The sequence below is a fragment of the Ursus maritimus genome, unplaced genomic scaffold (genome assembly GCF_017311325.1).
Source record: "Ursus maritimus isolate PB19 unplaced genomic scaffold, ASM1731132v1 scaffold_9, whole genome shotgun sequence".
In the NCBI taxonomy this organism is placed as follows: domain Eukaryota; kingdom Metazoa; phylum Chordata; class Mammalia; order Carnivora; family Ursidae; genus Ursus; species Ursus maritimus.
This window is the reverse complement of record NW_024427107.1, coordinates 6,791,346-6,818,553: the sequence shown is the minus strand read 5'-3', so window position 1 is coordinate 6,818,553 and position 27,208 is coordinate 6,791,346. Positions and strand designations below refer to the sequence as shown.

Genomic DNA, 27,208 nt, shown 5'->3' with positions numbered 1-27,208 from the left:
CCTGGTCACACATTTATTGAGCTCCACCTGACGCAGTCCATGCTGCAGGTGGGGGGATCTGGGGTGAGCTTCACTATCTCTGCCAAGGGCTTATGTTCTAGGCAGAGAAACACAAAATCATGACAACAAATAGGTAAGATGCTAAAATGGTTGATACCCCATAGCATGATGAGGGGTTGTGGCAAGGAAAGATCTCTGAGGAGGGGGCACCTGAAGGGAGACCAATGATGAAGTGAGGTGGGTGCACACAAATGTTGGCAGGTGCTTCTAAGAAGGAACTGCAAATACAAATGATACCGCCCCGTCCTGGAACATGCAGAAAGGGTAGTGACTGATAAAGGGAAGGAGGGCACTGAGGACACGTGAGTGAGGGAGATGAGAATGGGCTGGAGGCCTCAGACACCAAAGAATTTATGGAGGGGAGCACCAGAGTGAGCAAATGGGTGGGTCACAGGCATGGGTTTTAGGATAAGGTTTCTGAGGAGGTGCAGTGGGTTATGGTGGATCCTGGGGATGGTCCCATATGTGAGGGGTGAGGTGTGGGAGGGGAAAAGCCTCCTGGAACTGAGAAATCAAGAAAGCTGAGAGACCAGAGGGTAGCACAGTTCATTTACAGGGATGTGAAGACAGGGCCAGTGCTGGAGAGGCAACGACACCCACGTGCTAGAGTCTTCTACCTGAGGGCAGGGACCAGAGGGTGAGTAGATGACAGAAAGGAGCAGAAGCGGAGGTTCACTCTAAGGACACACATTCAAAAGAAGTTTGGGTGTTTTTTTTTTTTTTTAGTTGTGGTAAATTTACATAAAATTTATCATTTTAACCATTTTTAAGTGTACAGTTCAGTGGCGCTAAGCACACTCACACTGCTCTCCTACCATCACCACCATCTGTCTCTAGAACGTTTTCATCTCCAAATGAAACTCTGAATTCATGAAGTACTAACTTCCCATCCCCACCTTCCCCAGCCCCTGACAACCACTGTTCTACTTTCTGTCTCTAAAAATATGTGTCGTCTAGGTACCTCGAATAAGTGGAATCATACAGTATTTGTCGTTTCACGTCTGACTTATTATACCCACCATGTCTTCAAGGTTCACCCATGTTGTAGCTTGTGTCGGAATTTAAGAGCAGGGTCTTTGAGGGAAGAATGTTTTGGAAGTGGCCACAGAAACACCCACCTTACTTCTAAGTATGGAAGTAAGTGGTAGAATTTCAGTGGAAAAACGCCTGCAATTACCAGGGCCATGGGGAAAAGCACTGCCTTCCGAGAGCAGCCAGATTTCAGTGAGGGAAGGAAGGGAAGGGATGTTGAGACACTTGTGAAAAACTGGGGCATTCTGATGGCAGACTGAGCTCCAGAGAGCACGGTGGGCAGGAGGCAGAGGGGCGTGCGATGAAGCCAGATGGCAGAGCTGCGCATCCCTGTAGTGACCGGGATCAGAAGCCGAGTGGGAATAACAGTTTATGTGGAGAAGTCCTGCAAGTCTTGGTCTGGCACTTCAAGAATAATCACTGAAAAATAATGAGCAATTGAGGGGCGTCTGGCTGACTCAGTCGGCTAAGCGTCTGCCTTCGGCTCGGGTCATGATCCCAGGGTCCTGGGATGGAGCCCTGGACTGGGGTCCCTGCTCAGGAGGGGAGTCTGCTTCTCCCTCTGTGCTCCCCCCACCCTCTCAAATAAATAAATAAAATCTTAAAAAAATATATTAACAAAAAAATAATGTGCAACTGATCCAGAATTTCTACAATTTCCCTATGTCACCTAGGAAAGAGATCATGGGACTTCAAGTCAGGGTCTACTTCTACTCTGACCTTTGCCACTCGTGTGGCCTGAACCAAACTACTCCATCCTCCTAAGCCTCCACCTCCTCAACTGGGTATCAGCCGTAAGTGAGAGAACGTACGTGGGAGGTCTCAGAACTAGGAAGTGCTACTCTCATGCCATTATTATTATTAGTTTAACTCAGTACTCACTGATGGTATGTCACGTAAAAGAATGAGTAGTGTGGGAAGTCTTTAAATTGTGTGTGTGTGTGTGTGTGTGTGTGTGTGTGTGTGTGTGTGTGTTTTGTTATAAGGAGGCTCCATGCCCAGCGTGGAACCCAACCCCAGTGGAGCCTGAAATCACAACCTGAGATCAAGGACCTGAGCTGAGATTAAGAGTCGGATGCCCAACCGACCGTGCCACCCCAGTGTACCTAAATTGTGTGTGTGTGTTTTAAGATTTTATTTATTTATTTGACAGAGAGAGAGAGAGAGATCACAAGTAGGCAGAAGAGCAGGCAGAAGGAGATGGAGAAGCGGGCTCCCCACTGAGCAGAAAGCCTGACACAGGGCTGGATCCCAGGACTCTGGGACAATGACCCGAGCCAAAGGCAGATGCTCAACCAACTGAGCCGCCCAGGTGCCCCCTAAATTGTGTGTTTTTTAAAAAAGATTTTATTTATTTATTTTGAGAGAGAGAGCGTAAGCGTGAGCATGAGCAAGGGGAGGGGAATGAAGAGGGAGGGAGAGGAGGGGGGAGGGGGAGGGGCAGAAGGAGAAGAAGCAGCAGGTTCCCCACCGAGCAGGGAGCCTGACGTGGGGCTCAATCCCAGGACCCTGAGACCATGACCTGGGCTGAAGGCCAACACTTAACCAACTGAGCCACCCAGGCGCCCCCTAAATTGTGTTTTAAGAGCATAAACAAATCCATCCTATACCTTTGTATCTACATTCAGCAGAGAGTGAAACAGCCGGGTCCCCGCTTACCCACCCTCAGCCCTCTGGCACCTCAACCACTCACAAACCTAGAAGAAACCTATAATGCCTCGTCCTGCTTGCAAGTGGTAACAAAATAGCTGAGGAGACGGAGAATGGGAAGACCAGAGGAGTGTCCATGTGTTAGCTTGCCAACCAGAGCTAAGGAACTTTTGCACATTCACTGGGGAAGCCTGGGGAGAACCTGCCTGAGGCCTGGGCAGGAAGAGGTCCGGGTGCAGCCCTGACTTTCCCACTGTCAGGCTTTGTGACTTCAGCAATGGGCCACCTTCCCAGGCCTCAGTTTTCCTATCTGCAAATTGAAGGATGATGACTAGCTTTTCTTCTTATTCTAAGATGCTATTACACGGGTGAAGCATGCAAACATTGCTGAGTGAAAAAAAGCCAGATATAAAAGGCCACATATTGTAGGACTCCTTTTACATGAAATATCTAAAAGAAGCGAAGCTGTAGAAACAGAAGGTAGATCAGTGGTTGCTAGGGGCTGCGGGACACAGGGGCTTGGTGGGTGACAGCTGGGGGTGTTAGGTTTCTTCTCAATGATGAAATCATCTAATGTTCTAAAATGGATTATGGAGATTGCTACACACTCTGAATATATTAAAAGCCATTGAACTGTACACTTTAAATGGGTGAATTGTATGGTATTGTAAATTATCTCCCAATAAATTTTATTAAAATGCCATTACTTTATATAGACTTGTCACCTGAAACTAATGTAACATTGTGTCAGCTACAATTAAAACAATTTTTTTAGATGCCATTTTTCAATTTACTTTAAAGGCAGCATGTTGGGCTGCATGAGTCCAAAAGAGCAGGGACACTGGCTCTGAGTTCAGTTCTGGCCCTGACGTGGTGACCCTACATAAGTCATTTGACCGTGCTGGGCTTCTGGTGGCTGAGTCATTCCCACTTGCTGTTTTGTAAAGTTAACGTTCACTGGGCATGGTATTTAATTGGGCATTGTTAATTTTGTTAGGTATGACAAAGGAATTCCATGACTTAGAGCCAAGACACATCAAGACAAGGAAAGAAAAATATGCAGGGAAGAAGAATAAGGAGAGAGAACACGTGGCAGGGAGAAGCAGCTGCGCTGTCTGGTGCGTTGGGAACAGCGACACACCAGTAACACAGGCTGGCAAGTGGTGAGGGGGAGAGGGCTGTGGGCGCATCACAGGGCCCTGGGGTGTAGTTGGAGGGTGGACAAGCAGCCCAACTCCTGAAGGAAATGCTACATTATGGCCCAGAACTGTGTATAGCGCCTAATATTTAGAGTTCTTCAAGTGTGTATTTGAAAAAGGAAGTGCCATGAAAATACTTCCCCAGGGGCACCTGGGTAGCTCAGTTGGTTAAGCATCTGCCTTCGGTTCAGGTCATGATGCCAGGGTCCTGGAATCGAGCCTTGCATCGGGGCTCTTTGCTCAGTGGGGAGCCTGCTTCTCCCTCTCCCTCTGCCCCTCCCTCTGCTTGTGCTCTCTCTCTGACAAATAAATAAAATCTTAAAAAAAAAAAAAAGGAAAGAAAATACTTCCCCAGACATCACGTTATAGTGGGAAATTCAGATGAACATAGCATTCACCTTACATAGCGTGTCAGTACTCCCTGTGTATGGAAGCCGGTTGGTACAAAGATCCAGAATGCAAACTCTTTCCTTGGTTGAAAGCACAAGAAGTGCGCTTTGGCCCAGAGAATTTTCATGTTTATAGTCTTTCCTACATTCGACAGTGGAGAGGTGGTTCTCAAAGTGCGTGTAGAGAAACTGAAATGCGTAAAGCCTAATTACATTTTAAATTTTATTTGATAGAGAAGATAGTGAGTAAGTGTGATTAATGCCGCATTGGCCCTCACTGTGTTCAATCTGCATATTGCATCTCTCTCTGGTGTTGAAATCTAAATAAACCTAGAGCCCAGAGGGTATCATGTATTATGCATGCTTCAATATAACCCTAAGAATGTGAACTGAAATTTGATATGAATTTAAATCCTCTACAAACTCACACTTACGAAAGTGTCTAAAGTAAGGATGAAACATTAAGAGTGAAGCCAGTTTCTTCTTTGGTTCTGAGATGATACAAGGAATATACCTTCCCCACAGGAAAAGGGATAAAGCCCCTCCATGCTCTCCTAATTGGCCCCCCTATTCCTAGGTACACGCTGAATACCCTTTCATACGAGGACAACAGTCTGGAAACATCTGATACCCTTAGACGCATTTCTGGAGGTGATACAGTTTCCTCAACCCAGAGAGTTCTCCAAATTAACAATGCGGAGGGGAAATGCAACATTACCACCATCATCCTTGCCCGGAGGGGTAGGAGGGGTGGAAGACATGGGGGTAAGGGGGTGTGGAGGGCTGCAGATCAAGGAGGCATTCCAGCCCCGCTGAGGGCCAGGACATCTAAGGGCTGGCCTGGAGCACACACTGTCAAGATCTTTTGGCAAACAGAGGCTCTTGTTACCCTTGCTGCATATGCCCAGACACACTTTGTGCCTGTTAGCCACTCTGTCACTGATGAACTGACCTACCAAGCTTTTGAAAGGCCCTTAGGAAATAATGTTTTTAGCATAATTCAAAGGGGCTGGTCATACAGACGCAGTGCTCTTCTGAAATGATACAGTAGGAAGTTCAAGCACCACTCATGAAGTGGGCTGGTCAAATCACTGAACCTAAGTCTATTCCAGCCTTTGCATCTAACATCTAGTTTGCAGAAATGTAGGGAGTAGGGGATCAAGTTCAGCATCATGAGGAAGAAGCAAATAAATTCACGGTGTAGGACAATCCACTGGGCAGTGCACCCAGTTTCTTCCCCAAGTTAGTGTGTGAAAAAGAAGATGGAGGGTGGACGAAGCAGTCAGACAGAGACTGAGGAGAAATGATGTGATATGGTTAGTGTTAGGGACTGAAATGTGTCCCCTGCATTTTTATGTCGATGTCCTAATCCCCAGTACTGCAGAATGTGACTTTATTTGGACACAGGGTCTTTAAAAGAGGTGATTAAGTTAAAATAAGACCAGTAGGGTGGGGTCAAGATCATACCTGACTGGTGTCCTTATAAGGAGCAGAAATTGGGACAAGAAAGACACTGAGGATGCGTGCACACACACACAGGAGGAAGAAAATGTGAGGACAAAGAAGAGAGCTGTGTGCCAAGCCAAGGAAAGAGAAGTCAGGAGAAAGCAAACCTGCCCACACCTTGATCTTGAAGATCCAGCCTTCAAACCGTGAGAAAATAAATTTCTGTTGTTTAAGCCCCCCAGTTGGTGGTATTTGATATGGCAGCCCTAGCAAAGGAATACAGATGTTAAATGATGCTAAAATCGTGTTAATTTTGTTAGGTATGATAAAGGCACTGCTATTATTATATGGACATTGTATTTTTAATGTGCTTAGTATAAGGCTATTAAGTTTCTTAAAAGTAACATTCATTTTTATTTTAACTGTCTTTAATGAGTAACATTTGTAACGAAGCTTACTATCATTGTCCCAAAGCAATTAGCTAGAACTATGGAAACTCTTATGACAAGGCCTCCTTCTTTGATCACAAGTGGGAGGAAGGCCTTACCCAGGGCTGCAGAAGCCCCCCACCACTCTGGTGCAGTCTGCTGGGGCTCTCCTAACCCATTCTGTTTATGCTGGTCACAAATCTTACAGACATTAGGCCTGGATGACTATTTGCGAGTTGAACTAATTTTCCACCAATTACAGCAGATGGGTTGTGAAATGTGTTACTGTATATGCAAATTAAGGATAATAAAAGTGTACAAAAATCTGTGTTCCTAAGTAACTAACTAGCCTTCTGTACTCCTTACAGGTCTGTCTGGGCAAATTTTTCCTCTATATCTCTTTTACCACAAATTCTACTTTCCCACATATATAAAATTCTCCATGATCCCTTACGGATAAAAGCGTCGGATCCTCAAACTTTGCCTTATGTCCATTATTAGATGTTTTCATCCTGTGATGATAGCAAGTTCTTATCCTATTTAAAGCTTTTAGATTGTAAGTAATTTGAATCTCTGAAAGCCTCTAGCATCTGAGTGATACACACAGCCTTTGTGCATATTATTTCCCTCTGGCCCTCCTTCATTAGTCTTTTGGGGTTTGTTAAATGTCCTCAAGTTTTCCTGTTCACATAAAAATGCTGAATGTTGAAGTGGTGGATACCCAAAGCAACCTTAAGTTAGATCCTCTGACTTCATTTCCTGTAGGAGATTGTCTTTAATTGAATTTTTGGTCTTGTCCTTAGGAATTTTTTTCTTAAAGAGTGCACATTTTTTTTAAGGTAAATTTCTTTTTTTTTTTTAAGATTTTATTTATTTATTTGACAGAGAGAGAGAGACGGCGAGAGAGGGAACACAAGCAGGGGCAGAGGAAGAGGGAGAAGCAGGCTTCCTGCCGAGCAGGGAGCCCGGTGTGGGGCTTGATCCCAGGACCCTGGGATCATAACCCTAGCCGAAGGCAGGTGCTTAACGACTAAGCCACCCAGGCACCCCAAGAGTGCACAATTTTTCTAAGAAATAACATTGCCAGTGGTTGAATGTCATATTTACTTTCACAGAGACTGTTTCCTATGAAAATGTAGTAATACTTTACACTTACATTTAGGTTATAGATGAGAGGGCGGCAAACCTTTTCTGTACAGGACCAGAGAGTGAATACTGGAGCCTTTGCGGGGCCTTATGGTCTCTACTGCAACATCTTAGCTCTGCCTCTATTGGTGCAAAAGCAGTCACAGACATCATGTCGCTGAATGAATGTGGCCCCGTTCCAATAAAACTTTATGGACATTGAAATTCAAATTTCATAACATTTTCATGTGTCATGAAATATTCTTCTTCTTTGATTTTTCCCCCCAACAATTAAAAAATGTAAACATTGAGCTTCCCGGTTGGTGAACACATCTAGATGCTGGGAGGGTGGTGTCCCCACAGAGGGCAAGGAGGCTCCACGCCCCTCCTCCCGTGCCTTGCTCTTGGCATCTCTTCCGCTGGGCTGTTGCTGAGTTACTGACCCCCCCATCCCCCCAAGAAGAAATGCTGCTAGCAGACTGCGTTTGGATTTGAACTGTGATTCTTCCCAGAGTCCCCAGCCTGCCGGGGCTCTAGCCCATCAAGATTTCGGACGTGCCAAGTTTCCACAATCGTGTGAGCCAATTCCTCAAAATAAATCTCTCTCTCTCTATATATATATGATAAATAATTTTTAAAAATGTGAAAACCATTTTTAGTGTACAGGTCATACAAAAACAGGCAGTAGCCTGGATTTAGCCTATGCACCCGAGTTTGCTGACCTCTGTAGTAAACATATAGACTCTCAGTAGATTGTTTACAGTTTTAGAAAAGAAAGTGCAGATTCTAGGCAGCAATATCCCATTGATTATACCAAAGAATTTCCCACCATAACCTCATGAGAATTTAGTGTACCACAGCACAGTAAGCTACATATCATAAAAAGTCTAACAAATTCTCATTTCTGCCTCCAGCCCAGGCCAATCTCTTCATTTAGAAACACGTCAAACCGACTGCCTACTCGCTGCCACAGCTGCAGCTTTTGCGGGCATCTGAGACTTTAGGGTTTAAAGTAGACTCTCGAGTCTCCTCTTCTGCCCCTTCTGTTTCCTCTCCAAGCTTCTCCAAGTCCATACATGGTGCCCCCATCCACCCACATCTGAAAGAAGGAAGAGAAAATTCAGGAAAAATATCTTCAAGGAAAAAGACAATAGGTCAAGGCAGGCCACAATTCGTCTGCACCAACTAAAAAAGTCAGATAAATAACTAGAATCACATTTCTAAAGACATCAGAGAGCTATGGAAGCAAAAAGATTAAATTAACTAAAATTTCTGAGAGGGAGAGCTCTTCAAAAGTGAGCAGTCTGTCATCAGGTGTTTTTCCCCTTGAGTGCATTTGCTGACTCTAGGTTTGGGTTGAGAATATAAAGGAACTTCATAGTTTCATGTGGGAGAGCCAGGACCCATGTGTAACAAGGCCATCCTCAAACACATGCCTGGCCTCCTCCAGATATTTACCAGATGCGAAAGCGACGTGGGGAAGGTGCGTGCAGAAAGCAAGCTCCAAACCTCTGAAGGGGACACTGAGTGTCTCAGTCTTTCAAGACTGAGGAGATAGAAACCCACTAGGCTTTAACTCTGAAGCCCAGGAGAAAACACTTGAGGAATGTGAAAAACCAGAGGTTACCTATGTCTTATTAAAATTGCAACTGGCCCAAACTCATTTCAATACCTGTTAGTACTGAAGTGGACAGCCTCTCATCCTCACAGAGGAAACCCCTCCAAGGGAGAGTCGTTGCTGTGGACAATGTTATCTGAACCAACACAGTTTCTTTATATATGGTGTGTACATACAATAAAAATTAGGAGGTATGTGAAGAGACAGAAAGATGTGACATAAGAAACAAGTAATAGATGCAGACTCACAAACAATATCAATATTGGATTTAGTAGATATGAATTTGATGGACAAAACTGATGAAAAGATGGAGAATTTCATCAGAGAATTTAAATGTATTTAAAAGAATCAAATAGACATAGTATATTGTGAACAAAACACCTTCTGAAATTAACAATTCCCTAGATGGTTTGACGGAAGCCTGGGCACAGCAGAAGGCAGGTTAAATAAAATAATACACAGGTCGAAAGAAAGTATTCAAATGGAAGGAGAGAGAGACAAAAAAAAAAAAAAAGGAAAAAAAGAAAAGAGGGAAAAAAGTGTAGAACAGAGCATAGAATAAGAGACACAGGGAAGAAAGGGAAAGTCTAATGTAGGTAGAATTTGAGTCCCAGCAGCAGGAGAGAAAGAGAGAAAACAGGCAAGAAGATGTTGAGTGAACATTTCCCAAAACTGGTGAATGATATCATTCTACAGATACAAAAAGCTCAGCACATTGACAGCAGGACAAATACAAAACCACACCACATTTATTCTAACTGTGGCAAGTCAAAAACAAAGAGAAGAATTTTAAATCAGTCGGAGGAAAAGCCATGTTACTTTCAGAGAAGCAGGACTTTTCGACAAGAACTACAGAGGTCAAAAGGCAATGGTTTGAGAACATAAGGCAAGGCACAGCGTGGGATATGCAATAAACACAGCCACACGTTTTTGACAATAACTTATATCCAGAATATATAAAGAATTCTTATGAATGAAAAAGAAGACAGACAACACAATGGAAAAATGGGCCAAAGACTCGTAGAGGCAGTCTATAATAGAAGATAAATCAACCAAATGGCCAATAAAAAGATGCTCAACATCATTAGCAATCAGAGAAATACAAACAATTTTTTAAAATATTTTATTTATTTGACAGAGAGAGAGAGAGATTGAGCACGCACAAGCAGGGGGAGCAGCAGAGGGAGAGGCTCCCCACTGAGCTGGGAGCCGGCTGCGGGACTCGATCCCAGAACCCCGGGATCATGACCTGAACCGAAGACAGATGCTTAACCGACTGAGCCACCGAGGTGCCCCAAGAAATACATACTAAAACCATAATGAATTACCACTACAGTGCCACCAGAATGACTAAAATTAAATGGTGGACAATGCTAAATGTTGGTGAGGACATGAAACAACATATTGCTGGTGGGATTGTAAGTTAGGTTGGAGCGTAAAAACAGTTTGGAAAACTGACAGTATCTAGTAAAGCTAAACTTATACTGGATCTATTACCCAGCAATTTCACTCCTGGGCATCCAATGGAAATAGGGCTATGTTTGTCAAATACATGAATGAGAATACTAATATTAGCGTTATTCATAATAGGCCCATACTAGAAACAATTCAAATGTCCTTCAACAGTGAAATAGATAAATGAACTATATTGTGTTAACACAAAGGAACACTAGACAGCATTGAAAATCACAATACATGCAAGAACGAGAGAATCTCAAAAAAATAATGCTGAGCTAAAGAACCAGATGCAAAGAATATGTACTATATAATTCCATCTGAAGTTCAGAAAAGGCCCAGCTAATATAGTTGACCCTTGAACACCACGGGGGTTGGAGCGCTGACTTCCCCATGCAGCTGAAAATTTGCCTATAACTTCCGACTACCCCCAAACTTAACTATATACCCTACTGTTGCCGGGGTGCCTTACTGATAACATAAATAGTTGATTAACACATGCTTTATGCTATATGTATTATACACTGTATTCTTACACCAAAGTAAGTTAGAGAAAATAAAATGTTATTAAAAATCATAAGGGAAATACTTCTACAGTACTGTACTGTATTAAAAAAAAAATCCATGTGTAAGTTGACCCAAGCAGTTCAAACCTGTGTTTTTCAGGGTCAATTGTATGTGGCTTGAAAACTTACGAGAGTGGTTATCTGTGGGAGTAATGACTGGGCAAAAGCAAGAGGGGGTCTTCTGGATATGAGCTGAACTTATCCTATATCTTAGTCTAGAGCAGTGGTGAGTGATCTTGCCCCCCCAGGAAATATTTGGCAATGTCTGGAGACATTTTTCATTGTCACATCTGGGGAAGGGGGGAAGGGTGCAACTGGCTTCTAGGGGTAGAGGACAGGGATGTTGCTAAGCATCCGACAATGCACAGGACAGTCCCCCAAAGAGGGAGGTATGCAATCCAAAATGCTGATAATGCTGAGGTTGAGAAATGCTCATCTAAATGACCGGTAGTTACATGGGGGTATAGTCATGTAAGGTTTAAGTTGTACACTGAAGATATGTACACTTTACTATAAGTTATAATTCAAATAAAGACAAAAGCAATAATGAATGTCACAAAAGTGTTATAGCTCCTCACTGAAATTTAGCAAACTTACATAGAAACTTTGTTGCAGTTTTACATATAGCCTAATTCATTAGAGTCCTAATGACCTGAATTTGCCAGGAATTACATTTAAGTCAGGAAGAATGGAACTCTTTATGTTCTGTCCCCATTAAATGCCAAGAAGTATCTACACTTTCTTGTGTAGCAGAAGATGTATGAATTAGGGTCTGGGTTATTGCTAGGAATGGATACTTGTAGAAATAAAAAAATGGTGTATGTAAAGTCCACACGTCTGGGATTTTCTTGGAGCCAATCTGTTGAACTGGCTTGGGAGACTGCTACAGAGTCACTCCCTGTATTAATGCCCTGTATTTCTTTTTCTTTTTTTTTTTAAAGATTTTATTTATTTATTCGACAGAGAGAGAGACAGCCAGCGAGAGAGGGAACACAAGCAGGGGGAGTGGGAGAGGAAGAAGCAGGCTCCCAGTAGAGGAGCCTGATGTGGGGCTTGATCCCACAACGCCGGGATCACGCCCTGAGCTGAAGGCAGACGCTCAACCGCTGTGCCACCCAGGCGCCCCTAATGCCCTGTATTTCTGTCCAGAAGATACAGAAAAATAAACATGTACTTTTAAGCAGTAGTCTAACCTTTGTTCTCAAGATAATAACTTTTTGTCACTAATTATCAACAAATTAAAAAATCTACTTGTCCCTTACATCTCATTCTCACTCCACCCTGAGATGTAAAATTCGTTTGCAAAGGTGGGGTAAGGCATATGTTACATCATTCTTTCCAGTGTCTTGCATAAACGCAACAGCTTATATAAGCTTATGTTGATCTAGCCATACAGCCCTAAAAGGGTTACAGCAAGTGCAAGGAGTTGCTAGCCTTGGAACAGCATCACACACCTGTGTCCCAGCTCCTGAATAAATACTCCAGTTCGTGTCAGAGGTGATAGGCACAAGTGGAGCTAATCCAGAGAACAAGGCGTACCCCTCTACTCATTGTTGGGCTGACCTGCTTTTGTACAACACAGGACCCCAGGAAGTCAAACTGCTAAGTAACTGCATGAGATGCTCTTGTCTAAAATCCAAATACTAATATGTACTTTAAAAGGCTTTTACAGTTCAGAGTAAAATTAAGTAATAAGTAGAAATCGAGCACATCCAAACCAGAACAGTTAACTGGCTTTAAAAATCGCTGAAGCACCTGAAGTAAAATATCACTGCTAGGCAATAGAGCATATAACTCCTATTTCACAAGTGATTCCCTGTGCAAATAGCTAGAATCTAATCATTGGGATTAGAATCAGGGCAATTTATTCTATGAATCCATCATCATGTCATATTCCCTTGTGCTCTCGGTCACATCAAATTTTATTGTGAATGGCTGCCACAAAAGCCCATTCGATTATACTATGAACTGACTCACCCCATGCAGCGTCGTCTAGATTCTCGAGCTGCTCAAGGTAAAATTCACGGACCATCTCAGATAGGGGCCGGGTAGTCAGTGACTCACGCTTGTTATACTAAATGCTAAGCTCTGACTCAGAGTGAACCCTGTGAGTTGCTGACTGATACTATATGTATTTGACTAGAAGCAGCTCACACTGTGACTCACCTGGTGGTACACTGAAAACCAATCTGAAATATTCCCAACTGGACAGTGATTCACATTCTATTCATACTGGGACTTGACTTAACACATGTGGTTTCAAAACTCGGTTCTGCTGAACTGGCTTGGGATATTGCTACAAAGTCACTCCCTACTTAATGCCCGGTATTTCTGTCTAAAAACACGCGGTAGGTATATAGAGGTGCAAAGTCAAGGGTAAGATATCCAGTTCATGCACTGGAGAGAACCATGGTTTCCTTCTTCAAGGAGGCAAGAACGGTTCCTAGAAGTGCTCTCTTTGGAGGACACATCATTCCTATAATCCTAAATAACTCACTTGAAAGGCTCTGCCATACAATTCCTAAACTGCTCGTGTGAGGGCTGGACCTTGAAGCTACCTGCTGGAAGGTGAATGTCATTACACTGCCGTATGCAGAAATGAAAGAACGGTAGGATTTTAGGAATTTATGTTCAAGTGCCTGGAATAGAAACCATTACTTACCAAGCCACTGCATTAAAATAAGAAAGCCCCCCCCTTCACTCTTGCTTGTCCACAAAATCTGGAATATCAAAATCTCCTTTTATGTAATTTTGAAGGCCTTTCCTAAAAAGCTCTCTTTAAGTCAGCAGAAAGAAGACTTTAAGAATTTAAGAAAAGCTCAAAAGTTATTTCTAAGGAAGAACTGCTACAAGGGATTAATAGAATATGCAACCAAATGTGTACTCCATTGGGACCCTGAATTCCAGCGCTGGCTCTGCCTCTAGCTTGATCTGTGACCTTAGCCTACTTTAGGTAAGTCCTACCTCCTGCGGTGCCAGGCCAATGAAGCTGTGGGACAGCAGCCAAATGACTGTCTGGTCTTTCTTGCGTTGTATATAACACATGCTTGTATATTTTCCCTTATGTAATGACTTCTAGTTTCCTATTTGTTAAAGGTTCATAAACCTGTAGTAAACAGAAACATATCAATGTGATGTATAAGAGCCTTGGGTGGCTAGTCAGAAGACCTAACTCTAATCCTATTTGGGGCCCTATTTAGCTGGAGATCTCCAGTAGGGACCTCTACCCTCTCTGAATATTTCCTCAGCTGTAAAGTGAAGGAATCTGACTTTTATCATTCTATGTACTTCTTTCTTTATTTTTAAAGTGATCTCTGTGCCCATCTTGGGGCTCTAACTCACAACCCAGAGATCAAATGTCTGAACCAGCCAGGTGCCCCATCTTTCTCTATTCTTGATATTATAAGAGTATTTTGGCTGAAATGTTTACAATCATCTTATAGAAGATAGCATTTCTAGCTTCCAAGGTAAACTTGCAGCTTCTCTTAAATACAACTGACCTAGTGCAGTATTTTAATACAGACTTTGAATTTTCTGTATATACCATGACCTAGTGTGTATTTTTTATCATACCTGTTTGAAATAAAAAGGGTCCACATGCTGTAGAAACGCACTGTATTTAAAATTTACATATCAACCTAGAAAATATTTACTGTTTTTCTAATTTTAGTGATGAACATATTTTATTTTATTATATATACTCTTTATAGCATACCAAAAAATGCACTTTGTTCCTGATCTTATTATACAGTATTTTGAAAGCTTCTTAGCCAATTTTGCATAAATATAGTAATAGTACTACCAGCTTTTGTTTGATATGTGACAGCTCTATTGTATTAATTTACTGAATGCTGGCAGCTACCCAATCAAGTAGGTATTTTTTTTCTTATCCTCATTTTACAGATGATAAAACAAAGGCGCCAGAACGTTAAGTTACTTGCCTGAGGTCACACAGCCAGGCTGGGATTTGAATCCAGGCAGTTACAGAACGCAGGACTCTGACCTATCAGGCAATACTGCCTCTCATATGCGTTACTGATACGCGAAATAGAAGCCATTTAATGAGCAGAAAGTAGATAGGATGAGGCCCAGTAGAGGTTATTAGCAAAAATTAGGTATTGAACAAAAACAAGAATTTACAGGTGGAATCATTTCATTACAAATGTCCTCCCCAAGTCTAGGGAGGAAGTCAGTTCGTTTCTTGAACTCGGACTTTTGTTTAGTCAATTCCATAAACTGCAATCACTAGAAGTAAAACGAAGCCAAGCCACACTGGGGCCCCCAGAGGAGGGGGACAGACCCAAGTGGGATGGCTGGAGATTGGGGCAGGAAGCTCCCTGCTCTCCCCACAATCCAGAGGCAAGAAGGAGCCCAGCGGGCGAGTGACTGCTTTTCCAACGCGGTGGGCGAGAGGAGTCCCGCCCGCACCGCAGGCACGGGCCACTGTTGGGACGCCCAGCGAACTACAGCTAGTCCGCCTGGTTGGCATAGTCGGGGTCTGAAAGAGCCATGGTGGTCTCCCCCGGATTCAGAGAAGGAAAAGAAGGGAGGAGAGAGTTCCCCTCTAGCGCTCTCCTACTCCTGGATAGAAACTGCATTCACTTTCACTCCTCTAACTGTCCGCCACTGGCCGCGAGGGTGCCGCAGAGGCACCCCGGGCTCCCAGCCCGCGCCCGCGTCGCGGGTTTCGAGCACTCTCCACCGCCGCGTCCCGCCCGCCGCTGGGGTCGCTGGGGTCCCTGGCCGCTTGCCCGGATTTTCCTCGGAAACTGGTGAGTCCGGGAAACCCACTCCTGTCTCCGAGCGCCGCCTCCCGCAGGGCCCTTCCCCGCCCACTCACCACCCACGCCGGGTGGGCAGGTCGCAGAGCTGAGACGTCCCAGTGCCCACCGTTTTCCGCCCACCTCCCGGGACGCGGAGCACACAGACCCCGCCCGCAAACGCCCACCCGCTCCGGCTCGCTCCTAGGCCCCTCCCCGCCCACTCCCCACAGCTGGGGGAAGGGAGTCTCCACGCACACCCACTCCAAAAGGTCCCCCCATCCCTTCCCGCTGGCGCGACGCCCCTCCTAGGTCCCCCGCGCGCCCACGACCCCTTCCAGTCTCCGCAGTCTGGCCGCCGCGACACGTTCCAACTTACCGAGCGCAGCTCCGAGAGTGCGGAAGACTCAATCGCCCGGGTTTGTTAGGAAAAACACCCCCGGCGCCTACACCTTAACCTCCTTGGCGCGGGCCAAGGGTGGGCGACAGTTCAGTCCATTAGGTTTTCAACAGCGTAAAAGAGGACAACGAGTCAGACCCTCCAGGGTGCGTGAGCAGGCACTTTCCGGGTCCCCCGCCTGAGTTGCGCTTTTCTTAAAGGGAGGTTCTGCGATTTAGGGAGTGTCTCCTCTTCCTTCCTACCTGCGCTCAAACTGCCCGCCTCCGGCGCCCGGCCGGGTGAGAATACCGACGTTTCCACCGCCTGGAGTTCCCCAAATCTATTACGGGGGTCAGTACGCATTTTAGGCTTTAAGGGCTAGGCTCTCGCATCCCCTACCCACTCACTTACCCCAGGCCACAGAGGTTGAATCGTGCGGACCTCCTGCTGGACCCGGCAGAAACTGATCGTGGTGGCTGGACGCCCCTCTTGAGACCCAGTCACACCCTAAGCCCATACACCCCCACAATACGCACTGACTGACCTACGGGGCTGGACCCGCGGATGAGGAGACCGACCTGCACCCGCTCCCGCCATCGCGGCGACGGCCAGAGCTCCAGGTCTTGACCTGCGTGCGCGCCGCGGTTGGCCCCGGCCACTTCCCAGCCCGAGGCTTTAGAGTGAGTCCGAGAGGGGAAAAGGGGCAGGGGGTTGAGGATGCGGGGTACTCACGATTTCACCGTCCACCGGGCAAGCGGGAGGGGAAGCTCCGGCCAGCTCGCCTCCGTCGGCCGTGCGCATGCGTCCCGCGTGTCCCTTTTTTTTTTTTTTATTACAATACCAACTCGTGGCCTTACTACGCCCGCGATCGCTTTCCCCGGTTTTCCTCTTCTAGCTCTCGGTCTTTCCTCTCACCTTCTTCTCCCTCTCTCAAGCTCCCTCAGCTCTGCCTCCTCCCCGCCCCCTCACTCCCGCCTCCCCTGCGGGGCTATCCCGGTCTCGCCTCCCTCCTGCGGCGGCGCGCTCCACTGCGGCGGGGGCTGGGGGGTCGCTCCCGGCTCCAAGCAGGACCTAATCCGCGGCGGAACTTTAGCCCCCTCCTCCAGCCCGGAATTAGGCAGAATCCAGAGCGTGGGCGCTAAGCCAGGCGAGCGTGGAGAGTCTGCAAGACCCCCTCGCGCTCCCTCCGCTTTGGCGCGCGGGGGCTGAGCAAGACTCGGCTGTGCGGGAATGCGTGCTCAGACCTTGTGAATGAAGGGGGGGCGGAGGGAAGTACAAGTGTGAGTGTGCTGGGGGGGGAGGGGTTGCGCCGCGCGCGGAGGGCGTGCTCTCTCCCTGGAGAGTCGCGCTGTGGACTACCCAGCCTCTGGAGAGCAGCCCCCTACCTTCTCTCTTTACCCGGGTGCTTCTCCGAGCTCTGCACCCGTCCCACCCCGGTACTGCCTCTGCTGGTCCCTCACTGGAAAGGAGCTCCACGCCCTCTTCCTGCCGCCGGAGCTGGTGGCCCCACCAGGTTGGGGGTGGGGGCGGGGGGGTGGCTAACTCCGGATTCCGGATCCCGCTGAGACCCTTGGCTGCTTCCTTCCGTCCCCAGGGGTTCCGAAGTCCAGGGGTAGGGAGAGACCCGGGGGTGGAGCGGAAAAACGCTGCCCTCCAGCTCCGCGGGCACAGAACACCGCGTGTCCCTATAGACCCGGCCGTGTGCCCTCGGGAACGAGACGGAGACCGACCGCCCGAGCCCGGCGCGGGAGCTTGGGGGGCTAAACTGAAGCTGGAAGCTGACCTGATTCAAAAATAACATCACGTCATTTCCTCCCCGTCCTCCAGAGCCTGCAGATGCTGAGAGGGCAGGGGAGTGGGAGTGCGAGGAGGGGGCGGAGGCGCTTTGGGGGGGGGGGCTTGCAGGAAGGGGGTTGATCGACACGTTGAGAACGAGAGTTTGAGAAGCAGATTCAGGAAGGGCGAGGACTCCCGCTTCCACAGTTTCCATTGACACTGGAAGGAAATGGTCCAGGAAAAACTAGCTTCGAGGGTCTACTGCGGAAAGGGGGTGTCAGGAGAGGCGCCGGCGCCTTTTCCTTGAACTAACTCAAGCCTCTCTTGACCTTCCCATCAAAACTCTCGGCCCCTCCCTCACCCCCTCCAGCTCCCCTTGCGGGCCGGAGCCCCTGCTGGTCCGTGGTGGAGTGGGTCAGTCGAGGTTAGGAAGGAGCAGGGGCTGCTGATGTCTGGGTGAGGCCGGGGGTGGGGCGTGGTGGAAAACTGTACTCACGAGCATGGACAAGCTCTGCTCAGTGCAGGCGTCCTCTTCCCTGGGCAGGCGTCCCCCCGGGGGTCGTCTGGGCAGTGCCAGAGCTGCCCCCAGCAGGAGCGAGAGGCGGCTTGGCCGCTCCCCCTGCCCCCTCGAGAGCCCGGCCGCTGGCAGGGAGCTAGCGGGAAGCAGGAGGGAGAAGTCCGGAAGCCGCTGGGGAGCCCCAGAAGGGGGTCGTCGGAGAAGGTGAGAGAAGAATCGCGCGAGGCCAGAGAGCGTGCTAGAAAGGAGGCTGAACAGCTTCGGGGCAGCGGGCGAGTCTGGGAGCTGTGCAGGGCCGGCGGCAGGAAGGGTAAGAGATAGGAGGAGAGAAACAAAACCAACGCACCATTACTGTTGGGTGTAGCTACAGGCTGAAGAAAATGGGCATTTAGTATCATACTACAGCATTTTGAGACTGTACTTTCGGGGTGCAAGAGAAGGTAGGTGAAAGCAAAAGGAAAGGCCTTTGGATGGATTCTCCTTCCTCTTTCTCTCCTTTCCTCCCTCCTCCCCTCTCTCCTTTCTAACTCTATGCTACTTATTGAGGTTCTTGGACCAGCAGCTTTAATAACAACCAGCAGTTAATAACAACAGAATCTGGGACCCTGTCCTGAACCATGGCACCAGAATCTGAATGTTAACATTCCCAGGGGGTTCATGTGCACCTTAAATCTGAGATGCAGTGTGTAGAAGCATCTGTATTCATATGTCTTGGTTCTTTAGGATTTCCTAGTGAATGAACATCTCCTAGTTCACTTTTGGAACTCTTGCTCTTCTCCCACTTTCCCTCTGACCTTTCCCACCTTCTAAAGTGCCTAGAGCTCTCCCTGCTGAGGCACTGAAGTTGGACTTGGTTACTAGGTTCTGTTGTGAGAGGTGTCTAGGGGGGAATTGATTAGTGTCAGAAGATTGAGCAATCCCAGACCCAGGCTGGGTGGAAGAAGGGACTGGCTGATTTGACTTTGGTTGTGCTGGTTGGTGTGGGCGGGATATCAGGACTGTGTTGGGTCTCAGGAATGCACACTATGCAGGGCCCCTTTCACACTCTATGCATCCATCTTATTCTCAGGAACACAGGCCTTTCCACCTTCCACTTGTTGCTTAGGATATATAAACGGCCAGTGTAAAGGTAAAATTATTGTTACTATTTTCTTTGAAAGTAGAGGGTAGCATTAATTTAGAAGTCAGAAGCCCAGGGTTCTAGACTGAGCCTCGCAACCAAATCCACAGCTAACCTTGGGAAAGTCTCTTTATTCTTTGAATTTATCTGCTTCATTTATAGAGTAAATGAATTCAACTCAGTTGCTTCTTAAGGTCACCTGCCTTGTCAGGCTCTCATTTTTGAGCTCTTAGAGCTTCTTGGTCCACTAACATTAAGAGAAGCTACAATCCAGAACCTAACTCAGCCAATCCAAACATCCCCCTCAAGCAAAACAAAAAGACAATTTAATCTGTTTGTGAAAAACAAGAGTGGTGGTTGCCAAGAAAATTAAAGGTGGAGGCGGGAAGCAGCGAATAAAAGTGACAGGGTGGCAAGGCGCGGGAGGGGGCTTGGCGAGCCGGGCGGGACGCGAGTCCCAAGGGCGCGGCGGCCGCTCTCCAGGGTCCTGAAGGCGGGAGCGGCCACGGGAGGCCTCCGTGGGCTTGGCTGGGTTCCCCGGCTCTGCTGTTGCCAGGCCCGGCATGTTTTCTTTGGGCGGTGGAAGTCTTGTGGGAAGCGATTGTCGGGAGGGAGGGAGGAAACCTAGCAACCCATTCTCATTCATGAGGCCCTTTCTGGGAAGTCGCCGAACGTGTTGGCTGATTTGTCTTTCGGTCGTTTGTATGCGCTCGGGGAAAGAGTGGAGGTTGGTTTGCATTTCCGAGTAAGTTCACACTGTTTCGCTTCCCCTTATTACCTTTTCCTGGAGAATGGGGTCTTTCTCCTAGTATTTTCATTCTCCACGTTCAGATGCTTCTCTCCCCTCCCCCGCTTTCTGGCACCATGAGTTTATTTTAGGGGTTGGAGCTGAGAGCCAGGGAGGCTTCTGGAGAAGTGCCAACAGCTCTCGAGGCGGGGGGTGGGGGGGTGGGGGGGGTGGGGATGAGAGATTTGGAAAACGCTCAGAGCCGGCCTTGGTGCCCAGCTTTAGTCTTGCCGGGGAGGAGGGCAGGGGACCAGGCTCTTGGTCTGGGGTTGGGGTGGGTCCCCCGCCGGCGCCAATCGAGCTCGGATGCCGCGGGCAGCTGGGCTTGGGCGGGTGGCAGCTAGCTTCGTGCGCACCTGCCGGTGATGGTTGGCCAGCGGCCGCGGCCGCGTCTGCCCTGAGCGCGCTGCTGGATGGCAGCAGAAACCTAAGGGGATGCGAGCACCGGGGCCTGAAGGACCCCATGCAAAGGAAGTCAAGAAAGAACCGGTTCAGCCCCTGGCGACCCAGAGCTTGACTAAGCCCAAGCGCGACCTTTCCCGACCAGCCTTCATGCGAGGGCTTGAGCAAAGCTTAAATGGCTGAAAACGAGCAACAGGCACACTTCTGCGATGCATACCCCACTCCCAGGGGCCCGAAGGAAGCTTCATGGGACTTCCGTGGGTCCCAGAATTTGCGTCTCCAGCTCATATTTTCAAAAAGTTTTGTGAGAATGTGTGAACCTGTAACCTGACCCTTCTCTCTTCTCTCCCAAGTCCTTCTTCCCAAGTCACTTGCACGCCCCTTCCCCAGGCACGCTTCATTAAGCATTTTGCTTCGGTCCTTTGCTTCAAGACAGAGACGCTTGTGAGGAAAATAGTGGAAATGTTCAGGCAGAATAAAAGTCTCAAACCCCAGAAACACAAAGCCCTAGCTCCACTGATCCTTTGGAGACATTCAGCTTTTACCCTTCCCTAGATTGGTCTTTTCTCTCAGGATCAGCAGCCTGCTTTCCAATTCTGGCCGGTGTCTGGACACACTCTGCAGTCAGAGCAAGTCTGGTCAGGGACCACAGGCTTCCCTAACATGCAGGGGTGTGAAGCATGATGGTGCAGGGTGCTGAAATCTGACTTCTTCTGGCCCTCCTGGCAAGGACAGAGCTCTGGGAGTATCAGGGTAGCCACAAAATTCCATCTGAGAAAAGTTATCTGAGGAAAGACCTTCAGCTGCTCACAGTGCTCCAGAGATCCCTGTCTTCCTTTTAGGCCAGATTCTAGATGACAGTCTGAGGGTTTCACTAACATTAGCCACAAAACAGAATCATCTTGGAATGTGTATTCCTGAAAGCACTGATCCTTAGAAATCCAGAAGACTTAGGGAATACTTTATAAAGATCAAATATCCCCTTCCCTAATTAAACATATTGGCTACTGAACCATGCAGAGGAGATAATCACCACACCCAAATAAATATACACAAAATCTCATCCTTTTAAAACACAAATTGAAAATTTTCATTCACCCCTAAATAGCATCATTTCATAAAAGAAACATCCATGGCAGGATTAAACTACTTTTAACCAAAAATTACTGAGAGCCTTTAGAATTAAAATCACAGAATAAAATTTAAAATTAGATTTAATTTTATGAGATGACCTATTTTTTCCTGGACTCTTTTTTAAAAAAAAAATCCGTTTGCTTTGGTTTAGCCTTATTATACATTTTTATTTTCTATTATTTGGAGAAACAATTCCTCCACTTGGATCTAAGAATTGAATTGGCAGTGATTTAAAACTCTAACAGCAAGTTTTTGCTAGTGCTGACTATAAAGCATGCAGATTGGAAAGTGGCAAGATATAAGATAGATCATGGATATTAGAGTCACAGGTTAATATTAATTCGAGGCCAACCAAACTATTAATAACTTGTTTCTATTAGGATTCACTTCAAATCTCAATGTTCTTAGTGAAAGTACAACTGTTAAAAAGAATATCTCTGTAGCTCATAATTAGTTCTGACTTCATCCATTCTTTTAATAACTTTTTAAATGGATCTATGCCTAGGACTTATATGGGGGTGTTATAAGTCGATGTTACATAATGGAGCATTGATACTGAGGAAGGTGGGGCTAGGAACGGAAGTGGAGGGGACCAGAAATAAGGGCTACTTAGGTGACATGTATGTCTGGGGAAGGGAAACACTTCAGGTTCTGTCTGCTCAGTTCTTTCAGAGAAAACTGGGCCCTCTACCTTCCTGCTGGTGTTGTTAACTGAGTGAGGAGCTTAAGATAGGTGGTGGATTTTTATTTGAATATATATACATATATTTATTTGAATTATATGCAACACTGAACTCTTGATTTTCCCTTCCAAACTTTCTCCTCCATCTCAGTGAATGGCAACTTGATCATTTTTATTCAGGTCAAAAACACTGGAGTATCCCTTCTTCTTATATTCACAGCAATCACTCTGTGTTATAAGCTGAAGTGAGTCTCCCCCAAAATCATATGTTGAAGTCCTAACCCCCAATACTTCAGAATATGGCCTTATTTAAAAATAGGATGGTAGCAGGTATAGTTAGTAAAGAAGAGTCATATTAGAATAGTGTGAGCCCCTAATCCCATATGACTGGCGTCCTTATAAAAAGGAGAAATATGCCAGCAATCACACTACTTGGTATTTATCCCAAAGATACAGACATAGTGAAAAGGGGCACATGCACCCCAGTGTTCATAGCAGCAATGTCCACAATAGCCAAACTGTGGAAGGAGCCGAGGTGCCCTTCAACAGATGAATGGATAAAGAAGATGTGGTCCCTATATACAATGGGATATTACTTAGCCATCGGAAAGGATGAATACCCAACATTTGCATCAACATGGTTGGAACTGGAGGAGATTATACTAAGTGAAGTAAGTCAAGCATAGTAAGACAATAATCATATGGTTTCACTTATTTCTGGAACATAAGGAATAGCAGGGAGGACATTAGGAGAAGGAAGGGAAAAATGAAAGGCGGAAAATCAGAGGGGGAGATGAACCATGAGAGACTATCGACTCTGGGAAACAAATTGAGGGTGTCAGGGGGAAGGGTGTGGGGGAATGGGCTAGCCTGGGAATGGGTATTAAGGAGGGCACGTATTGCATGGAGCGCTGGGTGTTACACGCAAACAATGAATCATGGAACACTACATGAAAAACAAAGGATGTCCTGTATGGTGACTAACAACACAATAAAAAAATTTTAACAAAAAGGAGAAATTTGGACATAGAGACACGCACCAGGAGACTGCCGTGTCAAAATGAAAGCAGAGATGGAGGTGATATACCCACAGGCCACGGAGTGCCGGAGATTGCCAGCAAACCATCAGAAATAAGGAAGAAGCATGGAACAGATTCTCCCTCTGAAGAAATCCAGCTATAAGACTGACATAGAAACCTGTCTCATTTTCCAGCCTGTTGATCTACCCTGCAGATTTTAGATCAAGACTGAAACACCAATTCTAACCTGAATTTCCAACCTGCTGGCTTGCCCTACAGATTTGAGACTTGCCGGCCAATGCAATTGAATGAGTCAATTCCTTAAGATAAATCTCCTTCTCCCTCTCCCCACCGCTCCTTCTCTCCCCTTCCTGCTTCTCTCTCTCTCATCATTTACCTATCACATACATATCCTATAGGTTTTGGTTCTCTAGAGAACCTTGACTAATATTCTCTGGTACAGGTCTATACCTGTACTATTGAATTATCCTCCTCCTGGTGTTTCTACTTCCCCTTTGCCTCATTTTCCCTTAAAATTGAAGCCAGGATTTTTCTTTAAAATGTAGGTCAGGCTATATGTCACTCTGCAACTTCAAACTTTCTATTGGCTTCTTATTTCAGAGTAAAATCCAAAGTCCTTACATTAGCCCTCAAGGAACAGCATGAATGTTCCCATCCTACCATGAAGATCTCCTCTTCTTATACTGCTATTCTTGAAATATTGGTTTTGCATAGCACTTTTTACTATTTGGCATACAATGTATTTACTTCTTTGTTTGTATGATGAAAGTAGTCACTTTTTCTCTTTTGTTCATTGTTAGTGTCTAGAACACTGCTTGGCCCTTAACAAAGTGCTCAATAAATATTTGTAGGGCAAATGAATACAAAACAAGCTCAAATATTAATCACTCAAAAAGCAATGGAATTCTGGTGCATGCTACAACATGGATGAACCTTGAAAACTTGCTAAGTGAAAGAAGCTGGATGCAAAAGGACAAATATATGATTCCACTTACATGAGGTATCAAAAATAGGCAAACTCATGCAGTTAGAAAGTAGAACAGTGGTTACCAGGGGCTGGTGGGAGAGAAGAATGGAGAGTTACCGTTTAATGGATGTAGAGTATACTGGTTGATAGAAGAGTTCTGGAAATAGACAGTGGTGATGGTTCTACAACCTTGTGAGTGTATTTAATGTCACTGAATGATATACTTAAAAATGGTTAAAATGGTAATTTATTTTATGCTGTTTATATTTCCCCACAGTTTAAAAAAAAAAACATTAAAACTCTTCACGGTGTGAGCTCAGAGGAGCCTGAGACTGTCCACCTGGTGGGGAAAAACAGCTGAGTAAATCGCTCCTGATTCTGCCAGAATCTCTTGGGGTTCCCCCACTTTGATTTTTGCTGCCACTAGCTAACAATGTTTGCAAGATAGACATTGCCAACTCCCATTCTATTCTAGAATGTAGTGGGACATAGATTGTAGTATGTAGAGGTAGAAAGAACAGCTGAAGCAGGGTCCAAGAAAGGTCTTGTAGGCCACTCATTTCTTCATTCTTTCAACAAACATTTATCACGTGTCTCTTAAGTATCAGGCACTGTTCTGGATACTCTGGATTCAAAGTGAGTGAGGAAGAAAATGATCTGCTCTTATAGTGTGGTGAAAGAGGGGATAGTAATCTATGGAGACTGAAGAAGGCAAGTAAGTCATGGCAAGGATTTTGGACTTTATTTTAAAAGCAATCAGAAGTCACTGAAAGATTTTAAGCAAGAAAGTGACATGATCTGATTTTTATTTTTAAAAGACTCTTTTGGTGCTTTGTGTTGGAGTGAGTTGGAAGGGGTGCACATGAGAATAGTGAAAACAGGAGGCTTTGGAATGGTCCAAGTGAGACAAGATGATGACTTGGACAGTAATGGGGATAAAATATAGAGCAATGGACAGACTGAGATATGTTTTAGAGAGAATTAATGGCACTTCAGATGGATTGGATGTGCAGACTGAGAAAAAGGGAATCAAAGATAATACCCAGGTGTTCTGAGATGAGTGGTTGGGTGGCTGGCTGGAATGAGAAAGATGAGGAGGGAAATCAAGAATCTTGGTAAACACATTTCCTAGATGCCTATGAGTCATTCAAAGAGAGCTGCTAAATAGGTTGCTGTAAAAGAGCTTTGAGCTCAGGGTAGAGGTCTGGGTGGGAGTCCAGGAGCTGTACATTTAGGAGTTATTAGCATAAAATGGTATTTAAAGCTATTGGAATTGGGTAAGATTCCTAGAAAAAGATGAAAAAATAGAACTAGATTGAATCAATTTAAGGAGTTTGAACCACATCCACATGGAAATGGGGAGCCACTGACAAAACTTCATCAGGGAATTAATAGGATCAGGTTTGTATTTTAGAAAGATCTCTCTGTCCTCTGATGTTACTTAGAGGCAGGGATGACTGGAAAGAGAGACCAGGAAACATGCTGCTGCAATAATTTTTGGGGAGATGATAGTGATTTGATCTAGAAAAATGTTAAATGGAGTGGGGATAACTAAATGAACAGATCAAGAGATACCTTTGAATATTGTGATCAAAATGTGCTGATCAATTAGAGGTGTGAAATGTGGACAAGAGCAAGGTCAAGGGTTATGCCTCCCATGTTGCTAGTTCAAAACCTGGTGGTTGATGGTACCCATTTTTACTGAGATAAAGAACTTAGGAGAAGAAGAGTTTGGGCAAAGGTAAAGACAATTGCTAATTTTGAAGTGCCTGTTAGACACATAAATCTAGATGGTCAGTGGACTTTTGTAAAATCATGCGTGGACTGCAGGAGACAGAGCCTGAGTGGAGTCATCAGTCCATAAGCTGTCTCAGAGCCTTTGATGCTGCCCAGATCAGCCAAGGAGAACAAGTCCAGTGAGAAGAGAAAAGGACCAAGGATGAAAACTTAGGGAACTTCCAATGTTTCAGAGGCAGTAAAGGGAGAGGAAGTTTTAAATGAGACTGAAAGGGAGCAGCCAGGGAAGAAGGGAATAAAACAAAAGGGACATCATCTATTATGTTCCAGACTCTGGTTAGATGTTATGTCATTTATTTCTTTTTTGTAACCCTGCAAGCAGGTATTGATCTCCTCTCCATTTTACAGAAGACCATATTGAGACTCAAGTGAAATAAGTTGGCCAAAGACATTTATCCAGAAAACAACCGAAAAAGTTTGAAGGAATTAAAACAAATCGTGGACTATCAAGTTTCTACCCTTCAGTTGTTAACAAAAGGAATGAATCTTGTGTGCGCATGCACCTGTGTACATATATTTGTATATGCATAGAGTATCTCTAGGAGGATACAAAGAAGCTGGTAAGACCGAAGAGTGGTTGCCTTGGGTGGATCGGGGAGTAGAGGTTGGCGACAGGCCAGATGGAGACTTACTATATTGTATACACTATTAGGCTCTGTATTGTTGTAATAGAGTCTGTAATAAAGAGTTGGCGCTTTCCTTCCTTTCTTTCTTTCTTTCTTTCTTTCTTTCTTTCTTTCTTTCTTTCTTTCTTTCTTTCTTTCTTTCTTTCTTCTTTCATGCTTGACTGTTGACAGTTTTCAGTCCCCACTACTCTCCTTTCCCTTCTGCCCCATCCGGGCAAACTGATAGGACCGCCTAGATGCTTTCTCCTTTGGC

At 45.7% G+C, this 27,208-nt stretch overlaps 1 protein-coding gene across 2 annotated transcripts in view; it reads right to left on the bottom strand.

Annotated features, from left to right (window-relative positions):
• Window positions 1–27,208, bottom strand: part of RGS20 (regulator of G protein signaling 20) — a 73,417-nt gene that overhangs the window by 31,480 nt on the left and 14,729 nt on the right. Inside the window, exons 2-3 of one of the 2 annotated variants that reach the window (XM_008706689.2) lie at window positions 19,639–19,646; window positions 18,380–18,695 (exon numbers count right to left, since the gene is read on the bottom strand). In XM_008706689.2, the coding sequence (XP_008704911.2) occupies window positions 18,380–18,695; window positions 19,639–19,646 (324 nt within the window). Of the gene's footprint in view, window positions 1–16,107; window positions 16,300–18,379; window positions 18,696–19,638; window positions 19,647–27,208 lie in introns of those variants that run through there. The other variant, XM_008706690.2, reaches the window with a different exon arrangement.